The sequence below is a fragment of the Lutra lutra genome, chromosome 8, assembly GCF_902655055.1.
Source record: "Lutra lutra chromosome 8, mLutLut1.2, whole genome shotgun sequence".
Lineage (NCBI taxonomy): Eukaryota > Metazoa > Chordata > Mammalia > Carnivora > Mustelidae > Lutra > Lutra lutra.
Genome location: NC_062285.1, coordinates 128,727,392 through 128,744,097, shown reverse-complemented (window position 1 = coordinate 128,744,097; position 16,706 = coordinate 128,727,392). Strand labels below are relative to the sequence as shown.

The 16,706-nt window shown below is 51.1% G+C and overlaps 1 protein-coding gene across 1 annotated transcript in view; it reads left to right on the top strand.

The window, feature by feature from the left end:
- The first annotated feature begins 6,051 nt into the window (after positions 1-6,051).
- NUAK1 (NUAK family kinase 1) overlaps positions 6,052-16,706 on the top strand; it is a 70,724-nt gene continuing 60,069 nt past the window's right edge. The window contains exon 1 of the mRNA XM_047740955.1: positions 6,052-7,206. Coding sequence (XP_047596911.1) covers positions 6,943-7,206 — 264 coding nt within the window. The 5' untranslated portion in view covers positions 6,052-6,942. The remainder of the gene's footprint in view (positions 7,207-16,706) is intronic.

The following is a 16,706-nucleotide window of genomic DNA, read 5'->3' as shown; positions in this document are numbered from 1 at the left end:
AAGGGGAGACACAAAGTCAGATAGATCCGTGTTTTAAGAATGAACCATAGTGAGCACAAGGGGAGGCACTGAGGAGGCTGTGGTGTCTTTGTAGGCACCTCTCCTTAGCCTTTTTCAGAACCCCGGGCCCCCATCACTCCCTCCCTCCCCAAGTCTATTTTTAATACAATGGCTGGAGGGAGACTTTTCAAATCCAAGTCTGAGGATGTCACTGTTCTAATCAGAATCTACCAGTGGCTTCCTGCCTGCTTCAGTATAAAACCCAAAGTTCTGCCATCATTCCACAGAGCCTACAGGATCTGGTATTCAGGTAACTCTCTGGCCTCAGTGCCTACTATTCTCCTCTGTTTCACGAACATGCCAAGGATATTCCTGCCTCAGGACCTTTGCGCTTATGAGGCTCTATGTTGGGGAGGCTCTTCCCTGAGATGAGCATATTAGCCCTCAGATACCCAGACTGTACACATGCTTGTTTCCTTAGGGCCTCTGCTCACATGTCACCTTGTCAGAAAGTCTTCTCCTTACCACCCTCAACATGTTCTGCCTTTTTTAACTTGATTTGTTCTCACCAGCCCTTACCATCACCCAATAGGCAATACATTTATTTGTCCATGGCTCACTGTTTATCTGTAAACCTGATGAAGGTGGGGACTTCATTTTTGTTCACTTTTGTATCCCCAGTCCCTAAAATTGTGATGGGCCCACGTTAAGCACTTAGCTAATATGGTCAAGTGCTTTCGCCCCTCCAGGGAGCAACATATAGAAATGAGCCCTTTATATCTCCCCACCTCTGCCTAGAAATCCCCACCCCCATTTAACCTCAATGAAACCCAAAATCTCTTCCACTGTAGCCAATTAGAGTTGTTCTCTGCAATGACCCCAGTGCGTCCCTGCATTGGACATGTTTACTCTCGATTTCCTGGCAGTCGCCCTTTACAGGGATGGAAAGGTGGTGTTTCCTGCTCTGGAGTCTTACTGGTGCTTCTGCTGTGGATGAGGAATTTATCACATTTTGGCTTCTTTTCTCCATAAGAGAACCTTCCAATGCTTCCCCACTATTTTATTCCCCCAGGGAAAAGCATGGAACTGTTAGAAGTCGTCTGCTTGCCCACATGGGCAATGAAGGGAGAAAAGGGCACGTGCAAGGAGTGTGAAACTGCCATGTCCAAAAGGAATCAAGAATTGTCAGTCTCGAGGGTCATCAGAGTACACCTCGCCTGGTGATTTCATTCCACAGAGGCGAAGATATCTGCCCAAGTCGGCATCCCCCAGGGGATAGCTGGGGCTAGAAACCCTGTCCTGACCTGTTGGTTGTCCCCGTACTGTGGTGGATGCCCAGACTGACGCTCTTCCTTCCCAACGAGGTCCTCTGCCCTTGCAGTCACGAAGTAGATGAGACAGGGTGCAAGGGAATGCTCAGTCTGGATTATTTCGGTTGAACCCTTGTCATAGCAACTGATTCCATTCATGATTCTGTGCCTGGCCTTCCCTTGTATCCTTGCACACACCAAATACAATATAATATAGAATAGGGAAGGTGGCAAATCATATTAACAGCTAATATTTATGGGGTGCCACCGCTACCTCCTGCTGACCTTAGTGCTTTCTATTGCATTAACTCAATCAATCCTCAACAAAACCCCTTTGAGTGGGGGTATTACTAATGCCCCTATCTGAAAGGGGAGACAGTGGAGAAACAAAGACCAAGTTTCCCAAGATCGCACACCTGGAACATGATAGAACCAGGATTTGGACAGAGCTGGTTTTGATTCTGGAAATTAGGCTCTTAACTACCCTTCTAACTGTTTCTCTAGCTACTCAGCAGGGGAAGAAACACCGCTTTCTGTTTTGATCTCTGATACATGTAATCCAGGAAAAACTAAAAGAAAAATTCTGGCCTGAAATAACCTGCTTTCTCCTGAAGCCAGCAAGTAGACAGCACACATGCATGTGGCATCTTTGGTTCCAACTCTTTGTTTGGTTGTGATTGTCTTCCATTTTGCTTTTCCTGCAAAAATACAGACGTAGTGTAAGCTGTATGTATTAGGGCAGTATTAGCTGTTGTAACAAACCAACCCTCTAATTTCAGGGACTTAATAGAAGGTTATTTCTCACTCTCGGACCAGTCCAATGTCCTGCTCTGAGGGCGGCTTTATTCCTCAAGGTGATTCAGGGACACAAGCTTCTTTTTTTCTTTTCTTTTCTTTTTTTTTTTTTTAAGATTTAGTTTATTTATTTGACAGAGATCACAAGCAGGCAGAGAGGCAGGCAGAGAGAGAGGAAGGAAAGCAGACTCCCCAGTGAGCAGGGAGCCCAATGTGGGGCTCGATCCCAGGACCCTGAGACCATGATGTGAGCTGAAGGCAGAGGCTTTAACCCACTGAGCCACCCAGGTGCCCCAACAAGCTTCTTTTATCTAGTCACTCCACCACCCTCTGGTGCCTTGGAGTCCTCAGCTTCTGGCTAGGCACTTTTTAAACACCCAGGCCTAGAAAGACATGAACATCACTTGGCTTGTATTCCATTGGAGAGAACTAGTCACATGGCCAGGCTTGGAGGCAGGGGAGGCTGGGAGATGCACCCCCAGCTGAGCAGCTGTCTGTCAGCACCCTGTGGAAGGACAAGTGTGACTATCTGGTGGTTAGTTAGCAGTCTTCTGCCCCAGGGAAGAATATGTACCTTCTCGGGTTGTACCTTAGTGTAAGATGTCTAGCAGACGATATACTTACATTAGAAATGACACGATCTGGGGCATCTAGGTGGCTCAGTCCATTAAGCTTCTGACTCTTAGTTTCAGCTCAAGTCATGATCTCAGGGTCGTGGGATCGAGCCCCGCACTGGGCTCTGCACTGGACTTGGAGCCTGCTTAAGAGTCTCTCTCCTCTGCTCCCTCTGCTCCTCCCCCACCACTCACATGCTTGCGTACACATGCTCTCTCTCTTGAAAAAAAAAATAGTCACAATCTTAGGTAGACTTTTAGAACCTCATCTAGACAAATGGAAGATGAGTGTCAGCCAAAGCACAGCTATTCATTGATATGAACTAAGATGTCGGGGAGTTTGGAATAGGAGTCAGAGCAAAACCTGAGTCAGAGACTTGGGTTCCAGTTCTGACCCGGGCAGTTACCGCCTGGTCATAGGCACCTTAACCTCTTGAGACTCCCTATTCTTAACAGCCAAATGGGGCTCACAACGTCCACCTTCCAGTTTTATGATGATGATTATAAACAATACATATAAAGGTCCTGGCAGACAGTAGATGGCAGGATAACTGGTATTGTGATGTTTTCTGAACAAATATTCCTCAAGAAAGCAAACATACTTTCTTTTAAATTGCTTTGAAAATATAAAAGTATAATAAAGAACAAGTAATGAGCCTTAAGTCAATATGAGTTGAAGGGCAGTGCAGATGTCACGCTTCCAACTTTGGATGTTATTATTACCTCTGTCCCGTAATGAGAAGGAAGCCAGGAATCAGAGTCTAATCAAGTAAGTAATATGATTAAATGGCTTTTAATTGCCTCAATGCCAGTAGCAGTCATGCAAGATGAAGAATAACTATAACAAAATCAAGTATGATATCAATAGCCACGATTTACTGAGTGCATATATTATATCCCTTAATCCTCACATAAGCCCTCACGCATATTATTGTTAGCACCCTTCATACCACCTGCCGTTTTGAAGATGAGAGAAGGGAGGCATAGAGAGCGAAAAGAACTGTCCAAGATGGTCAGTTACTAGTGGTAGAACAGGGATTTGAACCCGGGCAGTCTGACTCTAGATCTCATGCTCTTAATCGAGCAGCCTGGGATCTTGTCAGAGGAAATGCGTTATCTACGTGAAAACACTTGAGCACAATGCACGATAACATTGTGCTCAAGTGTGGCTCAGATTATAAATGCTATAGGAATTCAGTCTGGAGAGGAACTCCCAGTGCCTGGGTAGGACTGTGTGCCAGGCATTGTACTGGGTGTTTCCATCCTTCCCATTTAAGGAGACATGGCATGGCATGTGTAGAAAGAAGAAGAGCGTGAGCTTTGGAAATGCACAGGTAGGGTTTAAATCCTGGCCTTGTGATTCCAGGCAAATTACTTAATTGAAAATAGGGACTATCACAGCCACCTTCCAGCAGAGGGTTTACTATTATCAAACAGTATCAGATACTATGATAAAACAGTATCGGAATAATATCATAATTGTATAATATCGTAATCGTATCAGAATGCTATTCATTCAACAAATACCAATGAAGTCCCAAGCATTTGGGAGCAATGCTGTTAGCCAGAATAAGCTACGTTATGCTGTTGTAACAAACAAATCCCAAATCTCACTGGTTGAACATAACCCAAGTTTAAAATCTGCTCACACTACTTTTCTAATGCAGGCTAGCTAGGCCTGCTCGGCCGTCTTTGCAGAGCCCCACACTTGCTGGGAAAGGCTCTGTTATCGCTGTCATCTTCCATGGCTGAGAACGTAAGAGTGCCAAGATTGGATTTTTGGGATTGCCCGTTGGCCTTTAACAGTTTCTACCTGAAAGCAATGCATAGCACTTCTGCTCTCATTTTACTGGCCTAAGTGAGTCATAAAGGGTAGTGGATTCCTACCACATCTCTCAGGAGGGAAAGAACCAGGAAATATTTGGTGAAGAGTTTCAATTCCCACTACAGACTCAGTCTGTTTACCTGTAACACTCTTCTGCTAATCCATATATTAAGGAGAAGAAACAGAGGTTCTGAGAGATTGAGTCCTTTGAGCAAGGTCATACAGCTTACCCACCGGGGAGCCAGCATGGTGCACACTTTGCTCACCCGGACTCTTTAATTTACACACACAATGTCGTACAACGCCCATACAATGTGGATGCACCATGTCCACAGACTTTATAGAAAAAACAATACGCTTTCAGAATGGGGTCAGGGAGGCCCTGCAATTGTGGAGAACAGCATAGTAAGGAACAGACATGGCCTTTGTCTTTGTATCATGCAATAACCGGTGTGCTCTTGGGGAAGGCAGGAAGGGGCCGAGAGGGGTTAATGTCAGCATCCCTAGGAGAGAAGCTTGGACAGATAAGGGCAGATAAGGACTGGACTGGGGCAGAGGCACAGGTATGGGGGATACGATGATGGAGCATTTTAGGCCACTTCTCTTGCAGCAGGGAGAGGGCCCAAGGGCAGGACAGGCTGTTGCAGGAGTCCAGAGTAAGATGATAAGTGAGAGACAGGAGTGAAGACAGCAGGAATGCAGAAGGGATGGACCAGAGAGTTGCAGAAGAAGGTCGAGGGGGACACCCTGGTGAAAAAGTAAAGACCAACCGGGCAGACAGTCTCCCTACCTCACTCTCCCTATCCCAGTCTACTGCACCATTATATATAAAAAAAAAAAAATTCCCTAAAGCCTCTTTTTCTCTGGCCTTGCAGCTTCTGAGGAGAAGGTGTGTGTGTGTTTGGGGGGGGGCAGCTTCTTGGATGTCTGAAGTCCTTCCTGCCTGAGCCTCAACTTGTGGGGTACAAGCACCAGTTACCAACTTCAGGATCTGGTCTTTTCAGTTCAAGGAAAACTCCCCAAGGCCCAAGGGGGCCAAGAGGCCTGCAAGTCGCCTCTTGCTCAGAAGGCTCCCAGCCCTGCTCCCTCTGAGGTCCCCGCTTCGCCCACCTCCCACCTCGGAAGGCAGCAGTCGAGGACAGGGTGGGCGCCCGGCTCCGTCCCGGCCCCCCTAGCGCCCCACGTCTTCCACGCCCCCAACTCTGTCCTCCCCTCCAAGGCTGCCGGAGTCCTGGCTGATTGTCGGCAGCCGGCGGGCCGGCGGCGGGCCCCAGGTTCAGCCTCCGGGCCTCCCTTCTTCCCGGCCTCTGCCTTTTCTCGGCGAGGGAGCGGGGCCGAGGTCGAGGCGCCCCTCTTGGAGTCCTCCGCGGAGCACAGCCGGCCCGGCCGGAGGAGGGGGCCTCGGAGGCGGGGTGCCAGCCCCGGCTGGGCGGGAGGGGTGCGCATTGCGGCGGAGGGGCCGTGACTCACCGCCTGTAACCCAACACCCGCCCTGCTCCCCTCCCCCAGCTTCTCCTCCGTCTCCGGCCTGGCGGCCGCGGCGACACCGAAAACAAAATGAAGGGGCGACCGGGCCCCTGGCGACCTCGGCCGGATCGCGAGCGAGCTCCGGCGGCCTCTGGCTCGGAGCGCTCCCGCTTCTCCCGCCCCGAGGCTCGGTCAGGGGCCGCCGCCGCCGCCGCCGCCCGGGCGCCAACAGGCGGGGAGGCCGAGCGGCCGGAGCCGGAGACGGCGGCGGCGGGCCCGCGGTAGCTGCGGCGGGCGAGCCCGGGGAGGGGGCGCCCGGGCTTGGAAGCCTCCAGTCCGGGTTCCAGCCGAGCGAGGACAAAGCCCCCTGGCCGCCGCTGCGGCCTACCCCGCGCGGCACAAAGGGCGAGTCGCGACACGCACCCATCCCCCTCCCAGCTCTGGTGGCCCCGGGCCCCGGGTGGCGGCGGGGAGGTGGGGAAGCCCCGGCCACGCCGCCCTAGCTCCCCTCCCCCGGGGGCCGGCCGAGCGCGCACCGCCCCCGCCCCCGCCCCGTCTGCGCGTCCTCCCGGGGAGGGGTCGGGGGGCGCGGCGCCCCACATAACACTCCCCCGCTTGCGCTCGGAGCCACCCCTCTCCCCTCCCTCCTGCAAACACCGCCGCCTCCCCTGCCACCGCCGCCACCTCGCCCGACGCTCCGCAGCTCGCCGCGGCCGGGGGGCGGTGCGCGGACCGTGCGCGCCGGGGGCGCCAGATGTGCAGTCCGCGCCGCCGCCAGTGACCGAGCCGCAGCCCGAGCGGGATCGGGCCGCCTCTCCGATGCTGCGGGGGCGACCTTGAGTGCGCCCCGGCTTCCTCGGCGGGGACCCCGACACCGCGAACGCTGTGCCCGGTCCAGCCCTCTCCAGCCCGGCTCGCCCTGTTTTCCGACATGGAGGGGGCCGCTGCTCCCGCGGCCGCGGACGGCCCCGACTTGCGGCCGGGGGCTCCGGGCTCTCCCCCGGAGGTGGTGGCGGGGGCGACTGCAGCCCCCGCGGCGGCGGCGGCGGCGGCCCCGGAGCCCAGGAAACCGCACGGGGTGAAGCGGCATCACCACAAGCACAACTTGAAGCACCGCTACGAGCTGCAGGAGACCCTGGGCAAAGGCACCTACGGCAAAGTCAAGAGGGCCACCGAGAGGTTTTCGGGACGAGTGGTGAGTGGGGAGCCCCCACCCCCTCCCCGGAGCGAGGGCCAGACGCGGCTGCTGACGGAGGGCGCCCGGGCCGGGGGAGGGGGGCGGCTGGAGCACTGAGACTCTTGTCCGAGAGGGGCTTCCCAGGAACCCCCAGACAGACTCCTTACTCTCTCCCCAGCTCCCCGTGACTCAGGCGTGTTTCTCTCTTGAAACACTTGTTACATCCTGTCTGCGCATATTTTGGGGGTTTTTCTCCCAGCAGCAAAGTAGTGTTTATGATTTGCAAACACTTTGCAGCGTTGGGACCATGGAGGTCTCCCTCCCGGGCACGCATTCAGACCAAGCCCTGGAATGCCTTACTGCTCTAACTCCGAACAGACCCACATTCTCATCGGGGAGCAGGTCCCCGGAGTCCCGTGTCCTGTACGTGAGGGCGACCCCCCACTCTCCCACTCCTACTCTCCATCACCCGGGTGCTGCTGTGAGCTGCAAGGGAGGGTGGACTCCTGCCTGTTTTTTAAGAGAGAGGGTTAGGGAGCAAAAGTGAAGGCTGCTGCACGCCTGAGGGTGGTGACAGTTCGAAATGCCCAGGGCATGGGTAGCCGCACAGATGCTGGATTGCAGCAGACCCCACTGCATTTCAGGTCCTGGTTGGAGGGCTGCTGAATTGCTTTAGGGGACTGGGCCAGCCTCCCCACTCTTTGTGACAGCTGAATCCCTGCCAGGGTCCCAGCCCCATTTGGAAGACATTGTACCTTGGGGTCTCTGCCTCATCCCTAACTTGGCGCGCTGTCCTTTTCCTTTCTGTGGAACAGGCCCTTGAAATGCACACTGCTTGTGGCCAGAGGGTTGGGTTCAAAGTGACTGACTGTTGCAGAAAGATTTTTGTGTGGTGTGTGGCAGAAAATTAACATGGTTCTTGGATTTGAAGCATATCAGATGTATTTTAATCGATTTAGGGCCCAAGTCAGGAACTAATTATGGTACGCCTTGTGTGCAGTTTTGGGGGGGTGTTTTGGGGCCCAGGGTTGCTTATAAACTTAACGAATGACCCCGGGGTAAAAGCAAAATGAACTGTTGAATGAAGTGGTAGGTGGGTTGATGTTGCTATTTTTCTTTAAGTCTGTACAGGAGAAAATGGGGCCCCATTCAGAAGGTTTAGCCCCTGAATTCTCAAACACTTGGGTCCCTGGATAACTCCCTCATCTAAATTCCATTGTTTGAGTTGATCCAAATGTATTCTATAGCTTAAAAAAAATGTCTGCGATAGGTTAATTGGAAACTTGAGACATTGTACATTGTATTTTTAAAGCTGTCTCCAATAAACAAATCTGATAGCCGGCAAGTAGTTAAGAATTCACTCTGGGCAGGTGACATTTTTTCCCCAGAGGTTGAACACGTTAAAGAGGGAGATTGTAGAGATGTCCTCTGAGGAACACACTTTCAAGTCTGCGGAAGAACAGACTGAGAAACGTGCACTTCATTCATGCTTTTCTTCTGAGGTGATATTCCCCAGGCTGGATGTTGAATAAGCAAGGACTAAGCCTGGCTCCTTGCTCGGGTTGTCTTAATAGCTGTTGAAGAATCGCGCTGGGAAGTTGGAAAGCGGAATAATGAAAAACAGACCCGGTCGGAGCTGCAGGTTGAGGATGTGAGCTCGAGAGGGGCTGACTGCTAAGGGTGTGTCTGGGATCTGCCAGGGGACCCGGAAGCCTGAATGCTGGGGACCTGCCGTCAACTGTTTGAAAGAGTGAAATCTTGTCTTAGGGCCGACTCCTTTGTGAGCTTCACTGAGGCTTCCTGTCGGGCCTTCGGCTCGCCGTCTGATCCACAGATGAGGTTAGAGTGGAAGGGATTGCATCAGTAGCCGGGAGCCTGCCTTTCTCTTTTGGTGGGTGTCTTTCCCTTTATTTGCAGAAACTCTGAACATTCCGGCGGGATTTAGTCGAATGGCCACTAGGGGGCGCCCTGAGAACGGGAGAGGCTCGTTTCTCCGTCTGGAGACTGGAGTCCTGCTCCGTTATTGTCCAGCCCTGATCAGTTCCCATTGTGCTATTAATTTCAGCTAAACCTCTTGTTTTACTCAAACATTATGTAAAGATTTTGAATCTGGTAGCAGATTCAGGCTCAGAAAGTAGCAGTCCTCAAACTGCTTTCTATTCGATAGATAAACTGAGAACATTAGCAGAATCATCAGGTTCTGAAAGGCTTGCATTAACCAGATGGGAAAACTGAGGTTCGGGGATGGGAAGTCCTCCTTGGCCTTGGGTCCTCCCCCTGCGGAGCACAGTGCTCACAGATGGTGTAAGAACTTAAGTGAGAAACAGGAATTGTCAGGTGGAAAATTCCCTGTGCCTGGCTGAACAGAAAATAAAGCAAACACACAAAAAAATTGGTTAGCAAGTCGTTGTCGCCTGCCTCTACAGTGCTTGGTGACTCAGATTCTGTCAAGAGCAGCAAGACATTCTCTTCTGAAGTATGAACTTGGAGTTTGCTTCTGGTTCTAGGGATGGACTGAATAGCTACAACTTGCTTTTGGGGTGTGGTGGAAGAGATTCGAGACAGGGCTGTCTCAGGTCTGCCTGTTCGGGCTTTGCGTAGAATTCCGAAGTGATGTTTTCATGTCATTTGTACCCCTGTCTTTTATGGCACCTCTCAAGAGGACAGCGGCTTTAAGCCGCGTTGCCAGCGCGGGTGGCTGGCGTCCCAGGCATGAGACACTGTGGGATCAGCACTCGTACTGAAAGCAGCTTAGAGACAGAGAAGTGTTTAAAAATGAAAATGTTGTGGCTTTTAATTGCACATCTGGAAGGGCCTTCTGAATCAAACAGAGCACCACGCAGCATCATCATCTGTGTTCTGGGAAAGCCACTTCTGAAGAGGACTGTAGGACCGGGAGCTTGGAGTGGCCCTCGGCCTGGCCTCGTCCAGGCACGCTCCCTTCTGAATTCCCAGATGTGGTTTGTGGCCACGGCCGGAGGGTGTCCATGACACAAGGACTCCAAGTGGCTTGTTCTAGAGATTAACACACCCCACAAGGATGCACTCTTGCAGAAGGGCTAAGAGCCCTGGTGGACATTTGGATCCCAACTTTCTGGTAGCTTCGTGAGCTTGTGTGAGCTCTGTAACTTTTTGAAACCTCAGCTTCCTCATCTGTAAAATGGGCTACCAATAGTACCACATTCGTGGACTTGTGTAATAATTGAGTCAAATAATCTATGGAAAGCCTCAAAAGGTGAAATTAGCCAGTTTAGTTCCTTCCGTGGACTTTCCCTTAGTTTTAAGACCACCAGGGAGACCTGGAAGCTCAGACAAACCAGTGTGCTATCACTCAGAGAGTGGTAGGGGAAAGAATCCACTTTTCAGATTAATTAGGGAAGGCAAGATTCACAGAAAAGTGTGCCCATAAGAAGCCAAGACCATCACCAGCTTCTGATAGGATCTGAATGCATTTCTAAAGCCTTGAATTTGGGCTTTGTTTCTTGCACAACTTTTGTTTTGCTACAGTTCTAGGCAGGGCTGTTGAGTGGAGCCCCTGTGGCATAACACGGCATGCATTTTCTTTGAGCCAAACTGCCTGGACCTTCAGGCTGCACAAACTATTGCCAAAACACCCAAACCCAAAAACAAACACCATTTTGAGAAGTGTCTCCCCACCAAGGGCCAAGTTCAACTTTCCCTCTGCACCAGGTTGTCTCTTGCAAGCAGTACGCTGTGTGGGGTGGGCAGGAGGCAAGGTCTCTGGGAGGGGTCTGGCATGGGAGCAGCAGGCCCAGTGGGCAGAGTGTGCCCCCATTTGGTGTCCCTGGGTGTCCCAGAACTCCAGCGTGGGTGATGGGGGGGTCCTCACTCAGCAAAGGAACTGAGTTGACCAAAAATAGGTGTTTGAAGCACTGGCTCAAAGTTATTCCTTGTCGGTGCTAGAAAACTGCAAATGAGGGGTGCTGTCATATGGCAAGCTGGCCTGCTGGGCCAGATGGCTGTCATCTGTGGTGGCTCAGGTGCCATGTTGCAACGAAGGCCCAAACCCAGTTTCAGGGAGTAAGGCTCGTTGGCCAACACATGGGCCAAATTCCTCATCCTGAGGATGGGAAAAATAAAGCATGGAAGCGTTAAGGGACTTCTCTGGGGTTGCACAGCTGGTAAGTGACCGAGCTGGGTCCAGGCAACCTGATTCTCGGTTTGGTATTTTTTGCATCCCTCTTTTAATAAATCTTTACTAGAGCGGGACATGATGCTCACTCTTAAGGGGCTCGTAGTCTAGTAGCCAAGATAAAACGTACTTACAGATATTGAACTAGTTCTGTGTAGGTGCGAGATTTATAACTGTCTCCCGAATGCTGCTTTCCATGTTAAAATGCTGGGACCCAGGTGTGACCAAGGCCCACAATACTACCCATATGGTGGAAGAGGTTCTAAGCAGTTACAAGGTCTGAGTGCCTCTGCTATACGGGACTGGGTTGTGTCGAGTGATTTTCCAGTTGGAATGCAGCTCACTGAAGCTTAGTTTTTTCAATCGAGTACCATTCTGGACAGGAACACCCACTCCCCATATTGCCACGGGTGCTGTGATTGCTACCAGCTGACATTTTTGAAAGGCTGGTGTGTGTCACGCTGGGCTAACCGCTTTCCAGATATCTTCTCTCATTTCACACTCAAAACAACCCTGAGAGGTGTACACTCAAGTTAGACCCATTTAACAGATGGGCAAAAGGATGCATATGGAAGTTAAGTAACTTGCCCGGGGCCATACAGCTGGGGGGTCAGGTGGTCTGTTTCAAAACCCACTGCTGCTAGAGAAATGGAGAACCTTCCTTATATTGCACAACGGGTGACCTCTGGATTTGGGCATGGTGCCCTGCTCATGGTGTTGGAAGACTAGCCGTGGGGTTATTCTTCTCCTGGAGGAGGGGGGTGGGTTCCGTGCAGTATTCAGGAAAGGGATAGAGAGAAGGGGCTGTGACATTCTGCAGGATTAGGAAAGAGAGTTGATGTCGAAGATGATTCTTGATTTGAGTTTCAGAATATTGAGATACGGGGCATTTCAGGCAAAGGGAAAGTCTAGGGTGAGCAGGTCAGATTACTTAGAATGGAGGGTTTGTGCTGGGATGCAGTGGGAGACAAGATTGACAAGATAGGATGGGGTCGTAATAATAATATTTAGTAATAGTAGTAGCAGCTAATGCTTTCTGAGTGCTTATAACATGGGCCAGGTGCATCACCAAGTACCTGTTAACTGATTTAATTCTCATAATGCGCCTGTTATTATCCCATTTTCCAGATGAAGAAACTGAGTCACAGACCACAAAGGTCACATGCAGCAGCGGCGGCGGGGGTTTGGACCTGGGCAGTGTGAATGCAGAGGCCTGGACCATATCTCTTCCTCTAGGTGGGCTGAGCTGGGTTCTGGTCTCCACTGGGCTCCGAGCCCAGGAGTCTGGTGTGCTGGCTTGGAGCAGAGAGGGGAGCCTGGAGGTTTTCGCAAGAGTTGAGGTATGAGAAGATAAGGATCGGAACCGCGGTAATAAGTCTGCTTCTGGCGAGCTGTCTGCTTCTTGGGCTATGATGAGTCTGTTTTAATGAATCAAGTCAGGGAGCTCTCCACTTGGACACACACTGAGTTCTTTGTTCCTGGAGTAGCCTCAGATTCTGGAATCCCTAGCAGGCCTGGAGAGGTCAGCTGGTTCACTTCCCTGCCTGCCGATAGAAATGCACCCACAGCGCGCAGGACATCTCACTTCCTCCTGGGAAGCAGCAGCAGGTGAGGCTTGAGGCCAGTGTCTCCTCGGGTGGTAACCCCTGTCTTGCTGTCTCAAAGCTCCTGTCGCACCTAGAAGCCTGCCTAGCACATAGTGGGTCCTCAACAAAGGCTTGTGGGATGGACACTGATGTGAATGGGGTCAGCTCTCTGACCCCAGGGAGCTCTCTGATTGGCTGGGATTGGAAAACGAGGGCTGGGGATGAATGGCGGCTTACACGGCAAAGTCTGCAAAGCCAGGCGGACTGTTCCGAGCACGGATTCTCCATCTGTTACATGCGCTCATGCACTCGTGAGGAGAGCGATGTCTGTCCAGGGCCTGTCGGCTTCCTGGCCATGGCTTCCTGTCCTCAGTGGCTCCGGAGTCAGACGGCCTAAGTCTCCTTTGTGTTTCCCACATGAAAGTCCCGGAGCATCTGTAAGTTATGATTTGTGAAGTATCTGTTTTAAAGCAGAATGCATTTATCATCGCGCTGGCCCAGACGACACTGTACAGCACAGGAATGAGAGGATCCCAGGCCCCAGAAGAGGAGGGGCTCGGCCAGATGACCCACCCGTGAGTGGAGTCTGGCCGTATTGATAAAATTCTCTGGAAACGGCCCAGGAGCAGGCAGATGTTGACTTCACGGCGGGGCTCTTAGGTAAACTTGTAACTGCCTTTTAAGATGGGGATGGGCGGTTCCCCTCCCAGGCCAGCCCAGGAGAAATGCAAACATACGTCCGCACGGAGACGGGAACACAGATGTTCCTAGTGGCGTTCCTCCTAAGAGCCCTCAGTAGGAGCAACCCCAATGTCCATCAGCTGATGAACGGATAAAGAAAATGTGGCATGCTCAGTTTATTTATGGAATATGGCATATGGAATATGATCCTTTCCATAATTTTATTTAGGGAATATTTAGGGATTATTGTTCCGCAGTCAAAAGGAACAAGGTGCTACGGACACGCTACAACATGGGTGAATCTTGAAAACGTGACACTAAGGGAATGAAGCCAGTCACAGGAGATCACATATTATATGCTCCCATTTCTGTGAAATGTCCAAATTCGCAAAGCTGGAGAGACAGAACATAGATGAGGGGTTGCTTAGGGCTTGGGTGGGTTGGAAGGAAATGGGGAGTAGCTGCTAATGGGGGTGGGGTTTCTTTCGGAGAGATGGAAATGTTCTAAAATTGATTGTGGTGATGGTTGCACAGCTCTGTGAATATACCGAAAGTCCCCGAATTGTATATTTTGAATGGGTGGATTTTGTGATATGTAAATTAGATCACAATAAAGCTGTTATTAAAAAAAGACAAACAAAAAAACCAAGGCGGGGCTCAGGGGAGTGGGTGGGGAGTGGGGATGGGAATGGAAGCCCATATCAGTCAGGCCTTCAAGATTCCAGTCTGTGGGTCCCCAGAACTCTCATGCTCATTTTGTGTCAGAAGTGGAAAGCAGTGTCCTGTGTGCCATGGTCAACCAGTGCTGCTAGTGGCCTTCATCATTCTTTTTATTAGGCACCACTCATCCCTGCTCTATGGCTGAGTAGTAACATTCAGACACAACATACTAAAAACACACAATAAACACCCAACATATGTAGAGGGTTGGCGTACCTTTTCCTTCTAATCCATTGGTCAACCAGATGTATGGAATAAGTGTTTCCTTTGTGCTCAGGACTGTTGGCCATTTCAGAGAACATGACAAGTCCTGTACTGAGATACGGAGACTTTAGTTGGGGCATGTGAGTCATACATCTGGAATAATCTGGGAACAATGCAAGGTAGTATCTAAATGAGGTGTAGGGGAAGAAATCATGGCTGTAGGACCAGATGGATTTGGGTTCAAATTCATCCCTGCTACTTGGCAGCTAGATGGTTCTGAGCAAGCTACACATTTTCTCTGAGCTTCTGTTTTCTCACCTAGAAAGTGCAGCTCCCTCCCAGTACCCTACCAAGTGGAAATGCCACGAGAAATAGGATTTGGAAGCTTCCGACACAGAGCCTGGTTGCCTAGCAGGCTTTTGAAAACCAGGGTTGGTGTTATTATTTATTTTGGTGAGAAGTACCAGCAATGCCTACCTGGTGGTCTTTTATCCTAGAACATGAGTCTCCCTGCTTGAAACCCTGCCATGGGTTGTGTGGGGACTAAACTCGGAATTTGCCACATCCTTCAAAGCTCCTTCCAGGGTCCAAACTCCCACTTCTTCATTCTTCTATCTTGGAAGCCTTTGTCCGTTTCCTTCAGAACACGTGAACTATGCGGCTTTGATGATTGGTCTGTGGTCCCCTCCCCTTCCTCCCACGTTAGAAGGGCAGAAGGGGTTCTGTCTTACTCCTCACTGCTTTCTGGCCTATGGCCCGGTGCCCTGCGGCCCAGTGCCCTGCCTACAGTAGGTGCTCAGTAAGTATGAATGAATGAATGAATGAATGAGAAGTGTAGGAGCAAGCCTGAGAAGGGGATCTCTGTGATCATGGAGGCAGCAGGAAAGGAAGGCCCCTTGGGTCCACACCCTCTTCCCTTTCTGGCTCACCCCCCTCCTCAGTGCTGTGTGGACAAGTGTGGAGAGCCTAGCATTGTTTGTTTGTTTTAAAGATTTTATTTATTTATTTGAGAGAGAGAGAGAGCATGAGCAGGAGGAAGAAGGAGAGAGAGAATCCAAAGCAGACTCTGCTGAGCACAGAGCCTGATGCGGGGCTCAGTTCCACCATCTTGAGATCATGACCTGAGGCAAAACTGAGACGGGAGTTGGATGCTTAACCGGGAGTTGGATGCTTAACCGACTGAGCCACCCAGGTGCCCTAAGAGCCCAGGGTTGGGAGCTGCAGCTCTGCACCCCTGCCAGAGAGGAGGAGGGAGCCTGTTTCCCACCCTGGACGACTGCTCCCACACTTTCATATCTTCCCGGGAGACCCCAGCCCCCCATCTGAGAAGCTCTGGTGATCGGCTCTGCAGGAGTAGGCAAGCTTTAGATGCAAAGTACGTCTGCAAAGATTTTCAAAACATTTTCTCCCTGGGTTGTAAATCAAATACTTTAAGAATTGTACACCGGCTGGAGTTCAGAGTTAATGTATGTCTGGAAAAAACACTATTATGATTTGCCTTTTAAACTCAAGAGAAGAATTCCACGTGGCTTACTTTCGTGAGTGATCCTGAGACAGCAAGAGGTTTCTGGGTGGAGGTGCTGGGAGCAGCTGTGGTAGGGTCCCCTGTCCCTGGGAGGGGAGGGGAGTGGCAGTCAAGTGGCTCAGGGCCTGAGGGCAACTTCCCAGGGAAATAAAGGGGAGTTGCTTGTTTGTCTTGGTATGTCCTGAAGGCCTCATCCCCTCCCCGTTGTCCCCTTCCCTACCCCTATGCTTGCCTCAAGCCTCCTATTGCTGTGGCTCCAAAGCCACAAAGACAGCAGATTGCTGTGGGTTTGGGAGTTCTTGTTGGCTCTTGTCATTTCATCAAGAATTGGGTTTCGCTCGGGTATGGTTCACAGGGATGTTCTCGTGTCTTCTACAAGACAAAGGTGGAAGGGAAGTGGGTAATCCCACCTATGGATCTGAAAGGGAGCGTGAGGGTGGGTGCTGAGCATGGCCTCTGAGCCAGGCTGCCTGGGTTTGAGAGCCTGCCTGAGCCCCCTGGGTAACCTTAAGATGGTCAGCCTGACTCAGTTCCTTCATCTGTGAAATGGGAGTAGCTGTGAGGATACATGCACTGGGTGTCAAGGTCTTAGAAACGTGTGTGGTCCACAGCGAATGCTCTTTAAGTGTTACTCTTAGAAGGAACCCTC